This window comes from Bos indicus, chromosome 6 (assembly GCF_029378745.1).
Source record: "Bos indicus isolate NIAB-ARS_2022 breed Sahiwal x Tharparkar chromosome 6, NIAB-ARS_B.indTharparkar_mat_pri_1.0, whole genome shotgun sequence".
Taxonomy (NCBI): Eukaryota; Metazoa; Chordata; class Mammalia; order Artiodactyla; family Bovidae; genus Bos; species Bos indicus.
Window position 1 is genome coordinate 7,737,407 of NC_091765.1, and position 25,242 is coordinate 7,762,648.

General features: G+C 42.4%; 1 protein-coding gene, 1 long non-coding RNA gene, 1 other non-coding gene and 1 pseudogene across 4 annotated transcripts in view; 2 read left to right on the forward strand and 2 right to left on the reverse strand.

The window, feature by feature from the left end:
- PRSS12 (serine protease 12) overlaps nucleotides 1-6,394 on the forward strand; it is a 76,706-nt gene extending 70,312 nt beyond the window's left edge. Inside the window, exons 12-13 of one of the 2 annotated variants that reach the window (XM_070791018.1) lie at nucleotides 2,525-2,805; nucleotides 5,299-6,394. In XM_070791018.1, the coding sequence (XP_070647119.1) occupies nucleotides 2,525-2,805; nucleotides 5,299-5,606 (589 nt within the window). In that variant the 3' untranslated portion in view covers nucleotides 5,607-6,394. The remainder of the gene's footprint in view (nucleotides 1-2,524; nucleotides 2,806-5,298) is intronic. The other variant, XM_019962271.2, reaches the window with a different exon arrangement.
- A 2,221-nt stretch (nucleotides 6,395-8,615) lies between these two features.
- Nucleotides 8,616-9,629, reverse strand: LOC109560230 (uncharacterized). The gene is made up of 3 exons (XR_002180894.2): nucleotides 9,239-9,629; nucleotides 8,947-8,991; nucleotides 8,616-8,762 (listed from the first exon to the last, which is right to left on the reverse strand). It is a non-coding gene; the product is annotated as an uncharacterized lncRNA (long non-coding RNA).
- Nucleotides 9,058-9,188, reverse strand: LOC139183729 (small nucleolar RNA SNORA24). Its single transcript, XR_011567350.1, has one exon. It is a non-coding gene; the product is annotated as a small nucleolar RNA SNORA24 (small nucleolar RNA).
- Nucleotides 9,630-9,887: 258 nt separating the features above from the next.
- On the forward strand, nucleotides 9,888-19,073 carry LOC139183580 (peroxiredoxin-1 pseudogene; annotated as a pseudogene).
- Nucleotides 19,074-25,242: the final 6,169 nt, after the last annotated feature.

The window sequence follows — 25,242 nt, forward strand, 5'->3', positions numbered from 1 at the left end:
GCTTTCTAAATCCCATATATATGCGTTAGTATACTGCACTGGTGTTTCTCTGACTTACTTCACTCTGTATAATAGGCTCCCATTTCATCCACTTCACATCTCATTTTGGACCATCCACATTTCAAGTGCTCTGATAGCACATGTGGCCACTGCCTCCTGAGCTGGACAGTGAAGCTTGAGATTAATTTCTTAAATTCTACTCCAGAGATGCAGGCAGCCTTTCAACAGCACTTTCAAGGATGCAGTGACAGTTAATCACTTGGGGTTTTTCTTTAAAAACCTGTATATTAATGAGACATATTTAATTTTATAATACAACAGTATCAATACACAGAAAGTAGAAATAAGTTATTTAAATATCTGATTATTCTTCATGACTATTGCTTTTTACAGTTTCAGGATGTGAAATAATCCTAAAGTTTGAAGTGGAACCCACAAGAAGTCTAAGCACAATATGTGAAAAGCCTTCTGTACTTTAAAGACATGTGATAATTTAAGGTTCAAAATGGAGAATTTCAAGGAATCTCAGGAAATTGTTAGTTTCATACATCACTAGTAGGTGATCATCTTTGTTGCATTGTTCAGGTTTTTGAGGTGACATAGTTACGAAAACCACTTTACATATTGAAGTGTTGTTGTCAGAGCCCTACTTAGGGCTATTAGAGTCTTTGAGCGACTTTTAACTCTGTTGCTGCGTGGGCTTGTCTCTAGTGGCAGTGGGCAGGGACCACTCTCTAGCAGTGGTGTGCGGCTTCTCGCGGTGGTGGCCTCTCTTGTTGCGGAGCACGGGCTCTAGAGCAGGCTTCATGATCGTGGCCCTGGGGCCCCAGAGCACAGGCTCAGCAGTCCAGGTACACCAGCTTGGCTGCCCCCAGCACGGGGGGTTGTCCATCTTCCTGGACTAGGGGTTGAATCCCTGTCTCCTGGGTTGGTAGGTGAATTCTTTACCACTGAGCCACCAGGGAAGTCCTGTTGAGAATGTTTTAAGTAGCCACAGAGAAGTGGGGGCTTCCTAGGTGGGGCTAGTGGTAAAGAACCCATCTGCCAATGCAGGAGATTTAAGAGACACAGGTCTGGTCCCTGGGTTGGGAAGATCTCCTGGAGGAGGGCATGGCAACCCACTCCAGCATTCTTGCCCGAGAATCCCATGGACAGAAGAGCCTGGTGGGCTACAGTCCATAGGGTCACAAAGAGTCTGACACGACTGAGGTGACTTAGCACACATGCACAGATGGAAGTGAACAAGGTGCTGTACTCTTCAGTGAGAAAGAGGAAGTGATCAGGAGGTGGACTGGATCTTGTATTGTAGGTTGGTGGTTCTCAATGGGGGACAGTTTGCACCATAGGGAATATTTGGCAATGTCTGGAGGCATTTTTGGTTGTCAAACTTGGGTGCGTGTATGTGAGTGTGTGTGCAATTGACATCTAGTGAACAGAGAGGCCAGGGATGCTTCTAAACATCCCATAATGCACAGGACCCCCAAAGAATAATCTGGTCCCTAATGTCAGTAGTGCTGAGCTTGAGAAACTGCTTTAGGTAGATGTATCAGAATCAAGGTATGTTGGCTGAAAAACAGGCTGAGACCTATCAATCGAGTAAATATTATGCTTATTTTTTATGTGAGTAGTTCCTATGGAAAAAAGACATTTCATTAAAAATCTGCATTCATTCATTAAATCAACCAATGTATGCTGCATTTCTACTTAACTGGCGTTGCTATACTAGATGTGTGAGAGTCATCAGCGAACACAGATAACTAAGATCCCTGCCCTTGAGTACCTTTAGTTTAAGCAGGGCGAGACAGAGAATAATATATATAAGTAAACTAGATAGTTTGTTAGAAAGTAGAGTTTTTTAAAAAGGAAAAAGTAGAGCAGGTAAGGATAGTGGGAGTGCTGGGGGAATGGAATGACAAACAAGGGTGGGCTGTAATTTCCAATGAGCGTCAAAGCAAGTCTCACTGAACAGAGATTTAAGAGGTGAGAGCATACAATGAATATATGTTGCCTGAAGATAACAGTTTTGGTTTACATTCAGTTCACAGGAAAGGGGAGTAAAGTGGACTGTGCTAATTAAGTTATCTGGGAGATATAGAGTTAGACCAGACATGGTTTCTGCCCTCATGGAACTTCATGGGAAAGTCACCATCTTGGAAATGACAGAAAAATGATGACAGCAAAGGCAGGACTGTAATTTTGCCCTATTCCATTCGCTCCTGTTTTGATCCTTTTGCATGGTGGGAAAATGACTGGTTAGTGATTACTTTCCATTCATCCTCCACATTTGATCCTTCTCAGAAAACAGATAGTAACCTGGGTTAAACAGTGAAATGAATGAAGAAAAAACATGAGTAGGAGACAGAGAGCAGTCGGGTCAGAGAAATGGAAAGAAAGGGGAAACTTACAAAAGGAGTTAATGATTTGGAAGAAAGGATTACAAGTATCTCTATTAAGCTTCCTGGCAGGCAGTGACCAGTTTACAGTGTTTGAAACAAGCCTCCCATGAGCTCTCTCTGCCTCTCAGGTACGGTAACAGTACTAGGAACTACGTGGTTCGGGTTGGGGATTATCACACGCTGGTGCCGGAGGAGTTCGAAGAAGAGATCAGAGTTGAGCAGATCGTAACCCACCGGCTCTACCGCCCGCACAGCAATGACTATGACATCGCCCTGGTTAGGTTACAAGGACCAGAGGAGCAGTGTGCCAGGCTCAGCAGCCACGTTCTGCCTGCCTGCTTGCCGCGCTGGAGAGAGAGGCCACAGAAGAGAGCACACAACTGCTACGTAACGGGATGGGGAGACACAGGTAACAGAAAACCCAAAGGAACAGTGAAGATACGGCCACCTTCTTGCGTGTGGATTACCCATTTGGGTGTGCAGTGGGTTGTTGTTCAGTCACTAAGTCATGTCATTCTTTCCGACCCCATGGACTGCAGCACGCCAGGCTTCTGTTCTTCACCGTCTCCTGGAGTTTGCTTAAACTCATGTCCATTGAGTTGGTGATACCATCCAACCGTCATCTACTCTGTTGCCCCTTTCTCCTCCCACCTTCAGTCTTTCCCAGCACCAGGGTCATTTCCAGTGAGTAGGCTCTGCATCAGTGGCCAAAGTGTTGGAGCTTCAGTTTCAGCATCAGTACCCCATTCAGTACAGTGGGTAGCAACATCTTAAAAGGGGGTTTAGGCTTAGTTGTTTGTAAATTTCACCAAGTGTGAGATGCTTGCATGCAACTTGGATTCCTATCCTGAGGGTACTATGGTTTCCATTAGGACGTAGATGCTACCTTAGGACTTGGGCCTGGCTGTCTCTGTTTCAAAGTTTTCCCAGATGACTTTGATGCAGCTACCCCAGCAAATGGAGAAGGAAATGACAACCCACTCCAGTATTCTTGCCTGGAGGATTCCATGGACAAAAGAGCCTAGTGGGCCACAGTCCATGGGGTCGCAGAGTCCGACACTACTGGGAGACTCACACACACACAACCCAGAAAGGGCTTTGGTATTAGTTTTTTGTTTTTTTTTTTTTTTGTAATGGAGCCCTTTATCAAACTAAATCTTATGGAGATTTTTAAATAAAGAACAGCCAAAAAACAAAACAAAGCTGCTGAGGTTCAAGAGGAGGGATCCACCCTACTTGGGTTTCTCCTTCACCACTCTCCCCTTCCTATTCTTCCCACAGATAGTGTTCAGCTTATGCTCTTCTCAGGCAAACAGCTTTCTGTATTGTCTTGCTAGACTTAACATCAGCTAGTGCTTTCTCAGGAGCTCAGGGGTAAAGAATCCCCCTGCTAATGCAGGAGATGTGGGTTTGATTCCTGTGTCAGGAATATCCCCTGGAGAAGGAAATGACAACACACTTCAGTGTTCTTGCCTGGAGAATCCCATGGACAGAGGTGCTTGGTGGGCTATGGTCCATGGAGTCACAAAAAATGGGACATGACGTCCTAAACAACAACAGTGCTTGCTCAGGATAGTCTTTGAAACAGAACTCCTAAGTCTCGCCTGGATCAGGTACTCGATTCACAAATGACTGTTGAATAAGGAGAAACGATTGGGCTAACTACTCTGCATTAAAAGTAATTAACACTGTTAACTGTACTCTTGAAAACAGCATCTAATACATATTTCTACAGGTGATGATTTCAATAAGGTTTTACCTAGTATAAATTTATTATATTTCAGTGTTCATTTTATCCATTAAATCTTGGCTTTAGACTGGGAGTCCATGGGGTCGCGAAGAGTCAGAAAAGACTTAGCAAGTAACACTTTCACTTTCTTTAGATTCAACACTATTTCATAGCAGCAAAATGTAGAAACACCTGTAGCAGATATAGAATACTGGGACCAATCCTGAGAGAAGCCATAAAAAATGGAAACATTTCCTGGATGATGTAATAAAATCAGGTCAGAGTAAATGCTTTCTCAAGGAAACACTATGCCGAGCTGTGATGCAAGTCGAAGATTAAAGTGTAGGTGTTAAAATTACTTCTTCAGGGAAAGTTCAGTCATCTTCCTTATGACACTACATCTAAACAGAGGTAACACAGGAAGTAAATTTCACCAAATGATTTTATTATGAATGAATCACTGCAGTTGAGTATACTGGACAATAATGGTGGAATTTAGATGCAAGTAAAGGCTATCATGGAGAACCTACCAATTATGCATTTTAGCCACTGGACAAAGATGAGTGGCTTACTAGTAAATACAGTACCTTAACATCAAGAGGTTAAACTTATGGCTGTCTGTATATAAAGTTGTTTCTGAATCATCTTCATGAAATATTGAGGATAGTAATTGCCAGTTGACGTAGATGAGTTTTAGAGCGATGGATATGCCAATACGGAACTAGCACGACTGCACCCTCAGCATTTTAATACAGAGAATTTAAATTCTAAAGCCTACACAAATGTGCTTTCCGTAGGTTACCCTTTTCTAGCAGGCAAATCCATAAATGTTACTCAGCTATTCTTCAAAAACTTCAGTACTGAGAAACAGATCAGTGAAGGATTAGAGTATGGTTAACTGCTCACTCCAGTACTCTTGCCTGGAAAATTCCATGGATGGAGGAGCATGGTGGGCTACAGTCCATGGGTTCGTAAAGAGTCAGACACAACTGAGTGACTTCACTTCAACTGCAAACACTGAAGAAAAAAACCATTTATAGTTATCACTCATTTAAATTACACTAATGCCACAATAGGGCTTCTATCTTCAAGACTCCTAAATGTTCATTTAACTGTTAAATATAGCTCTAAGATCTTTAGCTGGAATCTAATTCAGTTGTTTGGCCCGCATAGGACCAGCCTACTCAAGAACTCTGCAACAAGGAGCCATCCCCTTACTTCCCAAGAGGTTTTGTGAACATCGTTATAAGGGTCGGTTTACACGAAGGATGCTCTGTGCCGGAAACCTCCATGAACACAAACGTGTGGACAGTTGCCAAGGAGACAGCGGAGGACCGCTCGTGTGTGAACGACTGGGAGAGCGCTGGGTTGTGTATGGGGTGACCTCCTGGGGATACGGCTGTGGAGTCAAGGATTCCCCTGGTGTTTATACTGAAGTCTCAGCCTTTGTACCTTGGATAAAAAGGGTCACCAAACTGTAATCCTTCATGGAAATGTCAAGAAGATAGTATTTAAAGAATATGTTGGAAAATTTCCAACATTGGCATTTAGCCAGAGATGCCAACTAATGGGAGAGGAGATCTTTGTTTTTGTGTTCTGTGTTGATAAAAGTGATGTACCTCTTTGCTGCTTGAGAATGATGTGAACATTCTGGTTACAGATACCTCAGTGTAGTAATGACTTCTTATTTAGCACCGTTGCCTACCCAAATTGGTTTTACAGGAGACTACATTCGTTATTCTGTCTTGTCTCAATTTCTCAGCATTCTCCAGAGATTATTGTATATTGATTGTGCAATAAGGCTGTTTTTACATGTATTTGGATTGAGAACTCCTTTGTAACTTAATCAGTATGGTATATATTCATATTAAGAGCCTACCTTTGACATAAAAAAATACCCTTTACTATACTTAAAATACACGTGGCAGTGTTTTCTGTTCATGTAATTTTTAAGCTGACCTTTTTCCCCTGAAGGTTGATAAGCAGCCTCCACATATGAATCTTTCTGGCCTTTCACAAGTGAGAAAAGCATAAAAGCCAAAAACGTAAAGCAATCCTATTATAAACAGACTGGACTAGGAATATTATGTCACAATACATTTTTGAATGAAGCCTTTATACCAAGTCACTATGGCAACTAGAGAAAAACATTCTAGCTACCTTGTATGTTGCTAGCACAATTTGGCTGATGACATTAAGAATACCTTCAAATTGTTTAATACATAACCTGATTCATCCACCGCATACTTGTCAACATTCTCTGATTACTTTTAATGACTTCATATTTGCTGCTTTGTAAAACAAAAATGCCTTTTCCTTAGCAGCATGCTCTTTTCTAGACCGTGGTGTAAGGGCGCCACCTATTGAAACTTTCTGGTAACTAACTGAAACCTGCAGATTTCCTGACTGTGCTAAGTTGGAAGTTGCTCAGTCGTGCTCAGACTCGTGATCCCATTGAGTGTAGCCTACCAGGCTTCTTTGTTCATGGCATTTTCCAGGGAAGAGTACTGGAGTGGGTTGCCACTTCCTCCTCCAGGGGATCTTCCCGACCTGGGGATTGAACCAGGGGAGACCCAGGTCTCCCGCGTTGCAAGCCACCAGGGAAGCCTGCCATTCTGATATAGCCCAGTCTAATAAAGATGTTGTTGAGTTGCTGTGTCCTTCTCTTTCCAACTCCAGGGACTGTAGCATGCCATGCTCCTGGTCCTCTAACTCACTCAAATTCATGTCCATTGTGGCAGTGTTGCTTACCCATCTTTCTCTTCCTAATAAAAATACACAATTAAGAATGCTTTCTTAATGCTTTCCTGTCTGTACTGTAGGAAAGCTCTAACATAACTGCAGTATTTAATCCATATGCCAGTTATGTACCAAGTGACTACACACTTCATTGACAGTTTATAAAAGGCAGGTAAGATTTTTAGTATCCCCAGTTTCCAAATGGGTTAACAAGCAGAGGCCAATGAGACACTTGTAGGGTTTTCAGTCCAAACTCCACGAGAGTCACAATGAAGACAAGGGAGTCTCTTTCCACCTAGTTTTCCGTTTCTCAAAGGAGTAAGGGATAGCTGCTTACTATGCAGCCTTACTGGAGAAGGAAATGGCAACCCACTCCAGTATTCTTGCCTGGAGAATCCCATGGACAGAGAAGCCTGGCAGGCTAGTCCACGGGGTTGTGAGTCAGACACGACTTGGGGCCGTCTTTCTTTCTATGCAGCCTTACAGGGCACAAAAACCTGTCCCAATATGTAGTTTAAAGAACTGTGTATACAAGGGATAGATGCATAAAGACAGGTGAAGAGGTGAGTACAAAACTATAGAATTAAGAATGCTAAGTAATCCTTTTAAATGGCTGATCATGAAGGGACCTTTTTATCCCTTCTCTTCTGCTTCATACTTGTGTCCTTTTGTACACGGAGCTATGTAAATGCTGGTGCTAATCTGAAAGTTCTTTATAATTTACTACTTTGCAGAATTGCAATGCCAAGCCATTATAACATTTTTCAAAACACATTTGATAAAGGAATAACTGTACAAGCATTTAGAGATGACAGAACTATAGTGTACACATGCATGAGGGCCTGGGAAAAACATACTGTGCAGGTGAGGAAAATTCTCACCAGTTTCTCATGGGCCATCCTTGTAATTAAACTGCAGTGCTGGTGCATTCATAGTGGCATTCTATGTTACTGAGTCCAGCCTTGCTCTGCCGCGTGCATCCAAAATGAGGTGTTGAGCCAAGGAAGAGACTTAAAGATTGAGATGGCAGGCTAGAACCTCCAAGTAACCATCTTATTGGGGTCTCGATGCCAGGTTCTTTAATAGATCAGAGAGAAGGAAGCAATTAGGAACTAAAGTCAGAACAGAGAGGGAGATACAGTGAGGAAGTAAGGTCCCCAGTCTTACAAAACATCTCCGAGGAATATACAGGCTTCAGAAGTGTGTTAATCTCTATTCACAGGTGGGCAAGGACCTCCAGGCAAGCCATTGAGTATGATCATAATAAAAGCCAAATAAAATTTCCAACATAAGAGCCATAATTGGCTTCCTCCTTGCAACAACTAGACCAGAGACTGGTTAAATTAAAAGGTCAGGTTAACAGGTTACCTTCAGCTTTGTCAACCTTGAGGTAGAATGCTTCCTTCATAAAATATAACCTTTATTATGACTTTTTTCTTGTTAAATGACTTTTGAAGATCCAAGCCTCAACCGCACATGCTGTGTTCCCTAAATACCATATACACTTCTAACTCATGCTACCACCACTGGAGCTCCTAACAAAACAGGCTGCCTCTTGTTCCCTGTAGTTACCTATGCACTTATAAGACCTCGGTTTGATCCCTGGATGGCAAGACCTGATGGAGAATTCCATGGACAGAGGAGCCTGGCAGGCTGCAGCCCATGGGGTCTCAAAAGAGTTGGACATGACTTAGTGATTAAACCATTCCCCATTGTACTCATAAATCAATTCACTCCTGGAAGACTGTATGTACAAATCAAGCATTTTATTACATAAATAAAAGCAGCACGCTTTTATTTTCTATTTAAATACCATACACGAGATTTAAAATCACATTTGGCAGTGTACTGCAGGATGCTCAGACTTCACCCACATCACTTTGGATTTCTTGGTGTATCTGTAAGAGAAGAAAATCAGCTCAGCAAGACTGATTTGTGTACATAGTGTTAAGATTTTAGCAGCTAAAGCAATTACAGTCTATTCACTTGGCTATTTAAATTACAAAACGCCAGAACAATGCTAATTCTGGCCTTCCAAATCCTTAGCTCTAAGGGTTTGAGATACACAGAACAGGAACGTACCTCGTTATGCTTTCCATCATCCACTGGAACAATTCGCTCAGCTTCCTAGAAACATTTGAACAGTAGTTTAATGTTTGCCCAATAACCCAGCACGCTGCAGGTTTTTAAAGTTAATGTTACTTGTGCAAGTCAGAATCTGATACCAATTAAATGGTGACAGCTTTGCCAATAAACAAGAATATGCTCTTCCATGGCTAGGAAGGGAGACTGCCACAGCCGACAGGTCCCAAAGATACATGGAGATTCATAATCCCAGAAAAGACCAGCAAACACAAATACAGACACTACTCACCACCTGGATCAAACTGGCGGCTCGTCAGGATGCGGTGTTACTCTTCAGAGTGGCAGAGTAACAGATTCAAGATGGCCACATGGCACCGACAGTACAACGCATGACCTTCTTCACCCGGGTCATCAGCGGTATTTAACCTCTGCCGGAGGGCCCACGACCCACGCGCGACTGGCTTCCAACTCAGCGCCCGGGGCTGCACGTGGCCGCCCCGCTAACGAACGAACATGAAGTTCACTCAAGCTTCTGAACCTAGACGTTTTCAAAGCTAACGTCGATCTACTACTACAAGACCGCTGCATCTCCTGCATCTTAAACTAGGCCGAAAAGCCGTCTTTCTTGTTACTTTACCTCATAAAACAACCACAACCGACCGTCCTAGCCTAAACCGGACGCTTACCGGACGAAAAAGGCTGGATTCGTCTGCAGAAGCCCTCTTATACCGTTGATGACGCCATTCCGGGGAGGAGCCGCGAGGGGCGAAGCCTACGCGCTTGCTCCCTCCGCCCCGCCTTCCCAGCCCCGCCCCGGCTCCGCCCGCTCCGTTGGCCACCGCCTCCCTGATAGCCCCGCCCCTTCCTCAGTGCTCCGCCTTCCTCGCGCGTCTTATAGATCTGCCCTGCTAGCGCGGCGTCTGACTTTGACGCATGCGCATACACGCTCGGCCCCGTTCCTCAGTGCTCCGCCTTCCTCGCGCGTCTTCTAGCTCTGCCCTGCAAGCGCGGCTTCTGACTTTGACGCATGCGCATACAAAGTTCTCGCCTGACCAGGAAATCCTTCCGATCTCGCGCGTCCACTGTGTGAGGAAGGTGAAAGGGTTGTGTTGTTTCTTGTATACTTTAGGACAGTTACTTTAGAAGTCGCTGTTGTTACCAAAACGCCAGGTTCGATAGTTCTCTTCTTCATAACCTTTTGGTAGGTTGATTTCTGTGGAACTATATTTTTTTCTCTGCTTAAAAAACTTCGTATCTCCCGTAAGTTAGTTGCTCAGTCGTTCCCGACTCTGCGACCCCATGGACTGCAGCCCGCCAGGCTCCTGTGTCCATGAGATTTTCCAGGCAAGGATACTGGAGTCGGTTAGCCATTTCCTTCTCCAGGGGATCTTCCCAACCCAGGGATCGAGCCCGGGTCTCCTGTACTGCAGGCAGATTCTTTGCCAACTGAGCTACAAGGGAAGCCCGTAGCTTCCGTTATTCCACTGAAATTGCTGTTTCTGAAGCGCGGGTGTCAATGGTCTACCTACACTCAGTTATTTTGTTTTTTTTTTTCGGGAGTCTGATCTCTTAGGAGTATTTGTACTCATTGTCGAAAGCCTTGCCGCACGAATTTGTACACAGATTAGGAGAAGACAACAGGAGCGTGCGGGAGACGCTTTTTCGTGCGTGTGTGAACATTTCCTCTGTTGCCCGCTCCCCCAGTTTGTGATCCACAGCGTCTCCAGAGCTGCTGTTGACTCTTGAAAGAGCGCACTTGGGTCTTAACATCCGTGACTTACGTTTCTTTAAGGGTGAAAGTAAAGCATAGATCTATTTTTTGTAAAAGGAAATTAAAGATATTTAGGAATACTTTTAGCCCTAGGCATGTGCATGGAGTAGGAAGTGGCAACCCACTCTAGTGTTCTTGCCTGGAAAATTTCATGGACCCAGGAGTCTGGCTGGCTGCAGCCCATGGGATCCCAAAGAGTCAGCAGGACGGAGTGAGCACTTGTGCTTGTTAAATGCCACTGAAATTTATTTTCTGTTTTCCCTTTTAGTTTTCACCTGGTGTGAAACAAAAAGGTGGATCTAGGTGAAGCTTTTACTTAGAAGCGGCCAAGTTGGAGCACTATGTCGCAGCAGTTGGCAGGCATACTGCTATCAAGAGGTCTGAACTTTGCAGGTGGCTCAGTGGTAAAGAATCATCCTGCCAGTGTAAGAGATGCAGGTTCAATCCCTTGATTGAGAAGATCCTTTGGAGAAGGAAGTGGCAACCTACGCCGGTATTCTTGCCTGGGAAATCCCATGGCCAGGAACCTGGTGGTCTACAGCCCATGGAGTCACAAAGAGTCCTTATTTAGGACTAAGTGACTAAATAACAACAATACCTAGCGAGTAAAGTGCTAAGAGATCCCTGAAGCTTCTTGAAATTGCTAGAGTAAAATTTCTTGTTATGGTTAGGGATGGGAATGGACAAGTTTGTAAGGGCATAATAAATTTTAATTTCAAAGAGCTAAAGCTGTTCCTAAGGCTGACCTTATATCACTTTTTCACCTTTACTCTTCATGTCACTATTGCATAGAAAGAGCTGTTAAATGACAATGCTTAAATTAGAAATCACAGTGGGGAATTTTGCCAAAATGGGTGTGATTTTTAGAATCTGTAACTGAGCATCTGTGTTATCTTGCTAAGGCTGATATGACAAAATGCCACAGACTGGGTGGCTTAAACAACAGAAATTTGCTTTCTCACAGTTCTGGAGACAAGAAGTCAGATCAAGGTATCCATAGGTTTGTTTCTTTAGAGATCTCTCCTTGGCTTTAGATGACCCTGTTTCTTGACATCCTGTTCTCCCTGTGCCTCTCTCTTTTTAAACTATTTATTTTTAATTGGAGGCTAATTACTTTACAATATTGTAGTGGTTTTTGCTCCACACTGACATGAATCAGCCATGGGTGTACATGTGTCCACCCTCCTGCCCCAGCCCGAACCCCTCTCCCACCTCCCTCCCCATCCCATCCCTCTGGCTTGTCCCAGTGCACCGGCTTGAGTGCCCTGTTTCATGCATGGAACTTGGACTGGTCATCTGTTTCACATATGATAATATACATGGCTCAATGCTATTCTCTCGAATCATCCCACCCTTGCCTTCTCCCACAGAGTCCAAGACTTTGTTCTTTATATCTCTGTCTTTTTTGCTGTCTTGCATATAGGGTCATCATTACCATCTTTCTAAATTCTATGTTTATGCATTAATGTACTATATTGGTGTTTTTCTTTCTGACTTACTTCACCCTGTATAAGAGGGTCCTGTTTCATCCACCTCATTAGAACTGACTCAAATGCATTCTTTTTAACATCTGAGTAATATTCCATTGTGTATATGTACCACAACCTTCTTATCCATTCATCTGCTGATGGACATCTAGGTTGCTTCCATGTCCTGGCTATTCTAAACAGTGCTGCGATGAACATTGGGGTACATGTGTCTTTTTCAATTCTGGTTTCCTCAGTGTGTATGCCCAGCAGTGGGATTGCTGGGTCGTATGGCAGTGCTATTTCCAGTTTTTTAAGGAATCTCCACACTGTTCTCCATAGTGGTTGTACTAATTTGCAGTCCCACCAACAGTGTAAGAGGGTTCTCTTTTCTCCACACCCTCTCCAGCATAATTGTTTGTAGACTTTGATAGCAGTCTGGTGTGAAATGGTACCTCTTTGTGGTTTTGGTTTGCGTTTCTTTGATAATGAGTGATGTTGACCATCTTTTCATGTGTTTGTTAGCCATCTGTATGTCTTCTTTGGAGAAGTGTCTGTTTAGTTCTTTGGCCCATTTTTTGATTAGGTTATTTATTTTTCTGGTATTGATAAGCTGCTTGTATATTTTTGAGATTAATTCTTTGTCAGTTGCTTTGATTGCTATTATTTGTTCCCATTCTGAAGGCTGTCTTTTTTACCTTGCTTATAGTTTCCTTCGTTGTGCAAAAGCTTTTAAGTTTAATTAAGTCCCATTTGCTTATTTTTGCTTTTATTTCCATTACTCTGGGAGGTGGGTCATAGAGGATCTTGCTGTGATTTATGTCAGAGTGTACTGCCTATGTTTTCCTCTAGGAGTTTTATAGTTTCTGCTCTTACGTTTAAATCTTTAATCCGTTTTATTTCTGTGTATGGTGTTAGAAAGTGTTCTAGTTTCATTTTTTTACAGGTGGTTGACCAGTTTTCCCAGCACCATTGTTAAAGAGATTGTCTTTTCTCCATTGTATATTTTTGCCTCCTTTGTCAAAGATAAGGTGTCTATAAGTGCATGGATTTATCTCTGGGCTTTCTATTTGGTTCCATTGGTCTATAGTTCTGTCTTTGTTCTGTGCCTGTATTCTTTTAGCTTCTTAGAAGGACTCTAGTCATACTGGATCAGGGTCTGTCCTGATGACTTCTTTTAATCTTAATTACCTTTTTAAAGATCTTATCTCCAAATATAGTCATATTCTAGGGTACCAAAGGTTAGGACATCAGCATAATGAATTTTGGGGAGACTAAGCACCACCCATTTATGCTAAGCTATGGAAATTTACTGAAGATCTTAAAATGAATGTTTCCATTGGGTTACAGTGCAAAAACACTGAATGAATGAGAGAGAGCTCTTATATTTTGTTTATGCTCTTTTCTCCATCTTGGATGTCTTTCCATCTAGTTTTGTTTTTTTTTTTTCCTTCCTGTAGTTGGCATATTAGTTTCAGTTGTACAACATAATAATCTGATATTTGTGTATATTGTGAAATCATCACCACAGTAAGTCTAGTTAATCATCATCCTCATACAGTTATAAAATTGTTTTTTTTTCCTTGTAGTGAGAAATTTTTAAAGATTTATTCTCTTAATAACTTTCAAATATGCAGTACAGTATTATTAATTATAGTCACTGTGTTGTACATTACATCCCCAGGACTTGCTTCACAACTGGCAGTTTATAGTATGAATCTGTTTTTTTTTATTCCACACATCAGTGAGATGATGCAATGTTTGTCTTTCTCCTATGTATTGCATTTAGCATGATACCTTTAAGATCATCTATGTTGTCACAAATGAAAAGATTTCTTTCTAGTTTATAGCTTAATAATCCCATGTGTGTGTATACACCACATCTTTCTTCATTCATATTAATACATCAGTGGATACTTGGATTGTTTCCATATCTTGGCTATTGAAAATAATGCTGAAATGAACATGGCGGTACATCTTTTTGAGTTCATGTTTTTGTTTACTTTGAGTAAATACCAAGGAGTGGAATTGCTGGATCACACTCCATCTTTATTTTTAATTTTTTTGAGGAATTCCCATGTAGTTTTCCATAGTGGCTACACCAGTTGCATTCCCACCAATAGTGCATGACATCTCTTTTTTCTCCACATTCTTACCAACACTTGTTATTTATCTTTTTTGATAATGGCCATTCTAATGTGTGATGTGATACCTCATTATATTTTTGATTTGCATTTTCTGATATTAGTGATATTGACCATCTTTTTAGGTGTCTCCAGGCTGTTTGTGTCTTCTTTGGAAAAATATCTATTGAGATATTCTGCTCATTTTTTAATTGGATTTTTTTTTCTATTGAGTTCTATGAGTTTTTATATATTTTGGATATTAGCTCCTTATCAGGTCATATGATTTTCAAATATTTCTTCCTGTTCTATAAACTATCATTTCATTTTGTTGATGGTTTCCTTTGCTATGAGGAAACTTATTAGTTTGATGTAGTCCAACTTGCCTATTTTTGCTTTTGTTGCCTTTACTTTTGGGGTCAGGTTCAAAAAATCATCACCAAAACTGATGTCTGGGAGCTTACCACCTGTTTTTTTCTCCTAGCAGTTTTATGGTTTCAGGTCTTATATTCAAGTCTTTAATTCATTTTGCATTCATTTTTGTGTATGGTGTAAGATAGTGGCCCACTTTTGATCTTTTGCACATGGTTTTCCAGTTTTCTCAACACCATTTATTGCAGAAAACTATTCTTTCCCTATTGTATAATCTTGGCTTCTTTGTCATAAATTAACTGACTGTGTATATGTGGGGTTATTTCTGAGATCTCTGTTCTGTTAAATCTATAGATTGCTTTGCATAGTATGGACATTATAACAATATTCTTCCACTCCATGAGCATGGACAATCTTTTCACTTATTTGTGTTTTCAGTTTCTTTCATCAATGTATTATAGTTTAGAGTGTACAGTTCAGTTGCTCAGTAGTGTCCGACTCTTTGCCACACCATGAGTCGCAGCATGCCGGGCCTCCCTGTCCATCACCAACTCCCAGAGTTTACTCAAACTCAAGTCCATCGAGTCAGTGATGCCATCCAGCCATCTCAGCCTCTGTCGTCCCCTTCTCCTCCTGCCCCCAATCCCTCCCAGCATCAGACTCTTTTCCAATGAGTCAACTCTTCACATGAGGTGGCCAAAGTACTGGAGTTTCAGCTTTAGCATCATTCCTTCCAAAGAACACCCAGGACTGATCTCCTTTAGGATGGACTGGTTGGATCTCCTTGCAGTCCAAGGGACTCTCAAGAGTCTTCTCCAACACACCACAGTTCAAAAGCATCAATTCTTTGGCGCTCAGCTTTCTTCACAGTCCAACTCTCACATCCATACATGACTACTGGAAAAACCATAGCCTTGACCAGACGGACCTTTGTTGGCAAAGTAATGTCTCTGCTTTTGAATATGCTATCTAGGTTGGTCATAACTTTCCTTCCAAGGAGTAAGCGTCTTTTAATTTCATGGCTGCAATCACCATCTGCCATGATTTTGGAGCCCAAAAAATAAAATCTGACACTGTTTCCACTGTTTCCCCATCTATTTCCCATGAAGTGATGGGACCAGATGCCATGATCTTCGTTTTCTGAATGTTGAGCTTTAAGCCAACTTTTTCACTCTCCTCTTTCACTTTCATCAAGAGGCTTTTTAGTTCCTTTTCACTTTCTGCCATAAGGGTGGTGTCATCTGCATATCTGAGGTTATTGATATTTCTCCCAGCAATCTTGATTCCAGCTTGTGCTTCATCCAGCCCAGTGTTTCTCATGATGTACTCTGCATATAAGCTAAATAAGCAGGGTGACAATATACAGCCTTGACATACTCCTTTTCCTATTTGGAACCAGTCTGTTGTTCCATGTCCAGTTCTAACTGTTGCTTCCTGACCTGCATATAGCTTTCTCAAGAGGCAGGTCAGATGGTCTGGTATTGCCATCTCTTTCAGAATTTTCCACAGTTTATTGTGATCCACACAGTCAAAGGCTTTGGCATAGTCAATAAAGCAGAAATAGATGTTTTTCTGGAACTCTCTTGCTTTTTCCATGATCCGGCGGATGTTAGCTATTTGATCTCTGGTTCCTCTGCCTTTTCTAAAACTAGCTTGAACTTTACAGTAGAGAAATCTGGTAAATACTATCTAAGCCAGGTAAACAATGTCAGCAACACTGATAAGTCATATTGTTAGTGTGAACCCTTATAAGATATGATGACAACACTTCACCTACTTCTGTGTTATTCTTCCTCAAAGCCCTAACCTCAGTCTATCCATGAGAAAAGCATCAGCCAAAATCAAATTGATGGGTGTCTTCATCCTAACTGGGCTGTGTGGTTTCTCTCTGAGAACTGCCGATAGCAATATGTCTTCAGGAAATGTGAAAATTGGGCATCCTGCCCCCCAGTTCAAAACTACAACCATTATGCCAGATGGTCAGTTCAAAGATATGTCTGTCTGACCACAAAGGAAGATACGTTGTGTTCTTCTTTTACCCTCTTGACTTCGCCTTTGTGTGCCCCATGGAGCTCCTTGCTTTCAGTGATAGGGCAGAAGAATTTAAGAAACTCAACTACCAAGTAACTGGTGCTTCTTTGGGTTCTCACTTCTGTCACCTGGCGTGGATCAACATATCCAAGAAACAAGGAAGGCTGGGGGCCATGCACATTCCCTTGATATCAGAGCCCGAGCGCACCGTTGCTCAGTACTGTGGGGTCTTAAAGGCTGATGAGGGCTTCTCATTCAGGAACCTTTTTACTATTGATGGTAAAGGTATCTTTCCACAGATTACCATAAACGACCTTCCTGTTGGCCGCTCTGTGGATGAGACACTGAGACTAGTTCAGGCCTTTCCGCTTCACTGACACATATGGGGACGTGCCAGCGCGCTGGAAGCCTGGTGGTGATACCAAGAAGCCTGATGCCCAGAGCAAAGAATATTTCTCTAATCAGAAGTGAGTGCTGGGCCATTTTAGGGCCAGGCTGCAGTAGGTGGCCATAAGAACATAACCTCTTTTGTACGGTTGTCATGAAAACACACTTTACTTGGTCCAGATGTGGCCTTTCCTGCAGGGGTTGGGAGGCCAGCCTTTCTTCCTCTGAAGAAGGCCTGAGCTGTGTTCTGGAGCAGGCTAGCTGATGTGTGCAGTAGTAGGGTATCACTTTTGATCTTTTGTAGTTTTATTAAACTTGAGCTGAGAAAAAACATCAAATTGATGGACATACTTTAGGATTCCCTAAACTGTGCTCAAAGCTGTCATTGTCATGAAAAACAAAGTCTGGAAAACACCAGAAGAGATGAGACGTAATGACTAAAGGCAATGTGGGATCCTCAAGCCAAAAAAGGACACTAATGGAAGACTAGTGAAACTTGAAGTGTGGGCTTTAGTTATTAGTAATGTGCCATTCAGGTGGCTCAGTGGTCAGGAATCCGCCTGCCAATTCAGGAGATACAGGAGATGCAGGTTTAATCCCTGGGTCAGGAATATCAACTCACTCTAGTAGTCTTGCCTGGGAAATCCCATGGACAGAGGAACCTGGTGGGCTACAGTTCGTGGGATTGCAGAGAGTTGGACAGGACTTAGTGACTGAGCCTGCAGGCATACTGGCTTCTTAGTTGTACATGCTATTATAAGATGTTAACAATAGGGGATATTGGATGAGGGGTGTCTGGATACTCCCTGTACCATTTTTGTAACCTTTTCTGTAAATCTGAAACTATTTTTACAATAAAGCTTGATAAAAAGTCTTTATTTTATTTTCATTTTAAGAAGTGGCACATTTGTGATATTTTCTCTCCTCTGTGTGAAATTTGTGGCTAAGATGGCAATATTTCTACATTTATTTGAGGGGATTCAAGATCACACCTAATGAATTTAGCTGCTATTCAATCTTTGAGGCTTAGATGAATTCTCAGGAGAGAGAATGTGGTAATAGAGGAATTAAAAATTGATTATAAGTAAAGTTTAAGGATTTTAAAGGTAGAATGGAGGTGGAGCCGTTAGATTGGTAAAATGATGGTTGGAAAATACTTAAATTCTGCATTGGATACATGAACTGTATTCTATACATTTGTCATAGAATACTCATTCTTCAACTATACTGCTTCCTTTTTCTTTTTAGGGTTTTAGTGTAGAAACTTTGGTAATCATCAGGGAAACAAAATTTACATAAGTGCACATCTTTCATATGAATGTTGAGATAAGTGGGAGAAAATATGGTCAGGAAATGGCCTGTGAGTCTATTTTCACATTAAAATACTTAGGAAACTTAAACTTGCAAGTGGTGTATACTAGCAGTGTGATACTGCTGCTGCTGCTAAGTCACTTCAGTCGTGTCTGACTCTGTGCGACCCCGTGCGACTAGATGGCAGCCCACTAGACTCTGTGCGACTAGATGGCAGCCCACCAGGCTCCCCCGTCCCTGGGATTCTCCAGGCAAGAACACTGGAGTGGGTTGCCATTTCCTTCTCCAATGCATGAAAGTGAAAAGTGAAAGTGAAGTCTCTCAGCCGTGTCCAAGTCTTAGTGACCCCATGGACTGCAGCCCACCAGGCTCCTCCGTCCATGGGATTTTCCAGGCAAGAGTACTGGAGTGGGGTGCCATTGCCTTCTCCGAGCAGTGTGATACCACTGGTAACAAAATTGTAATAGAAGTATAGTATCTAGACAAGAGGAGATGAAAAAGGTTTTCTTCTAGAACATCTCTTAGTCTCTCCCTTTTCTTGCCACCCTTATGTTTATTCTTAATGCCTTATATTTTTAAAAATTTTTCATCAGTAAATATGTAATGAATTCCCTCTCCGTTATCTTTACTGAAATATTGGTTTCGGTTCTGGGCATTTGTTTTTTTCAGTCAGGCTCCTCTGTACGTGAGATTCTCCAGGCAAGAATACCGGAGTGGGCTGCTGTGCCCTCCTCCAGGGGATCTTCCAGACCCAGGGATCAAACCTGCGTCTCTTATGTCTGCTGCATTGACAGGCGAGTTCTTTACAGGTAGCGCCACCTGGGAAGCCCTAAATGTTTATAAGATTCCAGCAAATGTTTGTTGATTAAACATGTCCCTTGCTTCAAAACTACAATAAAATTGAGTAACTTGCAGTCAGTGATAATCACAATTTTCTCAAGTTATTCCAAGCTCAAAGCCTAGGAGTTATCTTTGACTTTTTTTTTTGCACTTTTTTTTTTTTTAATTGAAGGATAATTGCTTTACAGAATTTTGCTGTTTTCTGTCAAACATCAATAAGAATTAGCCATAGGTACACACATGTCCCCTCCCTCCCAAACCATCTTCTCATCTTCCTCCCCATCCCACCCTTGTAGATTGACACAGAGCCCCTGTTTTTATCCTCCATTTTCAATTTCTAGTGTGTTTCTATATCATTCAACATATTTGTTATCTATTGCTGAGTCTCAGATTAGCCTAAAGCATGGTGGATTAAGACAATGAGTTCTTATCATCTCATGCAACTTCTGTAGAAGTTGCAGTCAGTATGTTGCTGGGGCTGTGGGATCCTCTTGGATCCTCTTCCAAGCTCACTTCCAGCTTGGCAAGTGAATTCAGTTGGCAGGAGGACTCAAACCCTCAGCATGTGGATCTCCATAGGGCTGCTGGAGTGTCCTCGAGTTACAGCAGTTCAGTTCTCCCCAAAATGAGTGATCCGAGAGACAAAAAGTCCCAATGTTTTTTTATGAGCTAGTCTGAGAAGTTAAGCACTAAGCTAAGCTAAGCTAAGTCGCTTCAGTCGTGTCCGACTCTGTGCGACCCCAGAGACGGCAGCCCACCAGGCTCCCCCGTCCCTGGGATTCTCCAGGCAAGAACACTGGAGTGGGTTGCCATTGCCTTCTCCAATACATGAAAGTGAAAAGTAAAAGTGAAGTCGCTCAGTTGTGTCCGACTCAGCGACCCCATGGACTGCAGCCTACCAGGCTCCTCCATCCATGGGATTTTCCAGGCAAGAGTACTGGAGTGGGGTGCCATTGCCTATCACTTGTTAAAAAGGGCTTGCCAGGTGGTGCTAGTGATAAAGAACCCACCTGCCAATGCAGGAGACTTAAGAAACTCAGGTTCGATCCCTGGGTTGGGAAGATCCCCTGGAGGAGGGCATGGTAACCCATTCCAGCATTCTTGCCTGGAGAATCCCAAGAGCCCGGTGGGCTATAGTCCATAGCGTTGCAAAAAGTCAGACATGACTGAAGCTACTTGGCACGCACAAGCATGCACTTGTTAGAAGTGAGTTATTAACTTCAGCTCATACAAAAAGGGAGGGAAATTAAGCTTCATCTCTTAAAGAGGGAAATGCAAGTGTTTGTCAACCTAAGTTAAAGCTGCCACAATCAGAATGGGTGAGGCTGTGTTGCAGTTACAAACAGTCCAAAGTCTCAGTGGCTTAAAATCAGAAAGGTTTGTTTCTCGCCATGCTCTTGGCCATTTACGGACTCAGACCAGTGAGACTTTCACGTTTGTAATGTTTCTAGGCAACATGAAAGGAGAAGGGAAGGCAGAGAATCAATCACACTTGTTATTAAAGGCTTCCATTTTGAAGTGGGCCTTGTCACATTGCTTCATATTTCTGGGACCAAAGCAAGTTGCATGGCCATGCATAACTTCAAAAGGGTGGGCAAGTGGAACCATGCTATGTGTTTAGGAGGAGAATCAGATATATCAACAAACAGCACTAAAGGATTTATATAGTTATAATGTTATAACCTTTTTTCTTTTCTTACAGTTTTACATCTACCTTTTCTCTATTGTCATACTGCTAATCTAAGACAACATATCTGTGTTGTCTCCCCACTTTTCTAATTCCCCCTTTCCAGTCAAGTGAGTATGTTCCTGAGAGGTTAAATTTAATGAAATTGTGTTTTCTCCATGTTAGTCACCTGCTACAGAGACTGTAATGCCTTACCCAGGTCAACTTCCTCATCCCTGGGCAGCATACAATGTCTGTTACATTTAGCATGCTCCTCTCTATTTTTTTCATGCTATTTCATACTGTAGATGATATTTCCTTCATATCCATCCTTTAGGACACATTTCAGTTTTTATTTTTTACAGGAGCTTTTCTTCTAGAACATCTACCAGTCTCTCTCTTTTCTTGCCACCCTTGATGTTTATTTTTAGTGCCTTATATTTTTAAGAATTGTTCATTAGTAAATGTGTAATGAATTCCTACTACATACCATACATAGGCCCTGTTCTAGGTGCTGGGGTAAGAGCAGTAAACAAAGCAGATCCAAGTTTTTACTCGCAGAGCTTATAGATTTTAATGGCAGAAAAAAGATACCAAGTAATGTTGGAGTTGTCAGAGGAGGAGGACTACTGCCCAAAGTCAAATCACAAATAGTTAGGTGGAGGGGACTTCAAGGATGAGCTGGGACCTGTGGGAATGGGTTGGAATTTGCATTGCTTTCTCCCTGATTCCCACAGTTCACCTTTGAAGACAGAGGTGATCTGCCCGAGGAGCCAGTCCTGTGTCACAGACTCAGGAGTTGCTGAATTGGAAGGGAAGCCCTGGAGCTGAAGGTCGGGACCTGGCTGCTGCCCCACACCTACAAGATGAGCTGACAGGAGAGGCGACAGCGTGCGCGATGTGCAGCAATGCCCTGTACCCTGCACCGGCCCTCCTGGTGTAAAAGAATATGACCGCTTCCACCTGTCAGATCTCAGGCAGAACGCCTCTGTGGCTCTTGCTATCCCAGAACTCTGCAGGGAAGGAAGTGAAAATGTTCTACCAGCTTAACCAAGTTGACAGCATAGAAACCAACCACAATAAGTAGATTATATGGGATGTTAAAGTCTATAAGTGCTGTGGAGAAAAATAAGGAAGAGGATGAAAAGTCTTTGAGGGGTAGGAATTGTAATTTTAAAAAGAGTGTTCATGGAAGGTCTCACTGAGCAGGTAACATTAGGTCAAAGACTTGAAGGAGGTGTGGGAGTGAAACATGCTGCTATCTGGAAGAATGGTCTCAGCGACCAGTGCTCCCTGAGTGGCACCAAACCTGTGTGATGGACACCCTTGTCCCAGGCTCCCAGTGAGCCCCATTCACGTCTCCCTCCCTTCTGCAGTTCCCTTCCCTGGAGTGGTGAAGAGTTGAGATGTTACTTCTGTGGTTAGGTAATAAAAGACTCTGACCTGTGTCTTGCCCCATTCTTTCTCTTAATCCTGTATTGGAGAGGTGTATGTGGCAAAGAACAGAGAATGACCTATGGCCCACATCCAGTTAGGAACTGAGGCTGTCAGACCAATAGCTCACAGAATCCTGTCAACAGCCAGGTAAGCAAGCTTGGAAATGAATCTTTAAACAAGCTGAGCCTTGAGATGACTATAGCTGTAGCTGTTTATTGCAGTCTGTGACAGATGCTGAAGCAGAGAATCCAGCTAGGTCATACCTAGATTTCCTGACCTACAGAAAGCGTGTGAGATGAGGTTTTTTTAAGTGAGTAAGTTTGGGGGTAATTTGCTATTCAACCATCAATAACTCACATACTTGGTAAAGTCAAGGAACAGAAACAAGATCAGTTTGGCTGGAGTGGAGTAAGGAAGTAGGAAGTGAAGTTAGAAAGCTAATAAGCTACCTAGTGCCTTATAAGTCATTGTTCAGTTTTTAGGTTTTCTGTTTGAGGAAATTTGGTAGCCATTGGAGAGTTTTGAATAGAGAAGTGACATGATATGACTTTGGATTTACTTGTTGAAAAGTCATGTCAATGACTGAGCAGAGAAAGAGCAGTGGTGGAAATAGGGTTGGAGCAGGAAAAACTAGTTAAGCTAGTGCACTGATTCAGAGGAGAGTGATGCTGGCCAAGTGGTACTAGCGGAGGAAATACATGATTCAACTCTGGATGTATTTTTATGGTAGAGTGGACAGTATTTGATGCCAGATTGGATACAGGATATAAGAGAAAGGGGATGGTATGAGAAAAATTGCTCCAAGATTTTCGATTATTTGCTGAGATGATGACTAAGGAGTAACAAGTTTGAGGGGAGGTGTACTCAGGAACATAGTTTGGTATGTGTTAAGTTTGAGATGCGATTTAAACATTCACATAGAATTGTTAATTGTTGAGTGAGGAGTTCACTATATGAGTACGGAGTTCTGGGGAGAGATCTGGGCTGGAGAAACAAATATGGAAACTGTCACAGTGCCACTTAGAGCCACAAGATGCTAATATCAGGGGACAACATATAGACAGAAAATAGTATCAAAGAGTGAGCCCTTGGGCATGTCCACATTTATCTACCAGGAAAACTATCAGGAGCCAGGTGAGGAGATTGAGAAGTGAAGTAAGGAGGCATGTGGTATCCTGAAAGTCGAGAAAGGTTTTCAAATAAAAGGGAGTGATGGTACTCATGGTACGAGTAAAATGGGAGTTGAGCAATGACCGTCGGATTTACTGTGTGGAGGTCAGTTAAGAATAGGACCTTGTTAAGAATAGTTTCATATAGAAACAGACAGACATAGAGAAGAGTCTTGTGGTGGCCATGGGGCAGGGAGTGGGTATTGGAGAGATGGATTGGGAGTTTGAGATTAGAAGATACAAACTGTTATAAATAGAATGGATAAACAATAAGGCCCTACTGTATAGCACAGGGAGCTGTCTTCAATATCCTGTGATAAACTATAATAGGAAAGAATGTGAAAAAAAGAAACAAAATATAGGTAACTGAGTCACTTTGCTGCACATCAGAAACTAACACAACATTGTAAATCAGCAATATGTTAATAAAATTAAAAAAAAAAGAATAGTTTCAGAATGGAAGGAGTACAGTCAGTGACCATGAATTTGGATGACTCATCTGAGGAATTATACTATAAAGGGGATAAGAAATAGGACAGTATTTCAGAGAATAAGCATGGGAGAATGGAAAGTGTCTTTGTATTCTGATGGGAACGATCCAGTAGAAATGAAGAAAACTGGTTATACAAGAGAGAGCTGGTGAATTACCTGGTTGATGAGATGGGATCTTGTGCAGGAAGCAGGAGTAGCTTAAATGGTAGTTCAAGCAGTTCATCCATCGAAGCAGGAGTAAGAGGGTACAGATACTGGTGAGTGATGTGCTGTGTGAACTTTTGAATGATCTCTTCTATTCATTTTCCCCCTTTTTTCAGAGTAATACAAAGCAAGGTCATCAACGGAGTGTGAGGATGAGGGAGGGAGTGTTGGATATTTGAGGAGAGAGGAGAAGTTATAGTTAGGAGATAGTGTGAATAGACTAAGAAATGTAGCAGGGTTCTTGGGTCACACAAGGGGCTCACTTCAGTTCTTGTAATGAATTTAAATGCATTAAAACAACAACAACAACAACTGGGGGCTTCCCAGGTTGCACTAGTGGTAAAGAAAGCCCCTGCCAATGCAGGAGACGTAAGAGACCTGGGTTTGATCCCTGGGTCAGGAAGACCCCCTGGAGGAGGGCATGGCAACCCACTGCAGTATTCTTGCCTGCTGCTGCTGCTGCTGCTGCTGCTGCTGCTAAGTTGCGACAGTCGTGTCCGACTCTGTGCGACTGCATAGACGGCAGCCCACCAGGCTCCACCGTCCCTGGGATTCTCCAGGCAAGAACACTGGAGTGGGTTGCCATTTCCTTCTCCAATGCATGAAAGTGAAAAGTGAAAGTGAAGTCGCTCAGTCTGTCCGACTCTTTGCGACCCCATGGACTGCAGCCCACCAGGCTTCTCCGTCCACAGGATTTTCCAGGCAAGAGTACTGGAGTGGGGTGACATTGCCTTCTCTGATTCTTGCCTGGAGTATCCCATTGACAGAGGAGCCTGATGGGCTACAGTCCATAGGGTCGCAGAAAAGTCAGATACGACTGAATTGGCTTAGCATGCACAAATAAAAAACTAGCACGATTGTGTATTTTTCCACAGCAAGCTTAGCTGCAAAGGTGTAGGTGTAAAGCTGACAGAGAGTTGGAATTAACTCAGGTTGAGGTTTGCCAAAAAAGTAAACAAAGTGAAAGAAGGCAAAGGAAAAAAACTAGATCACCTTAATTTGCCATGAAATTTAAGCTAGGTGA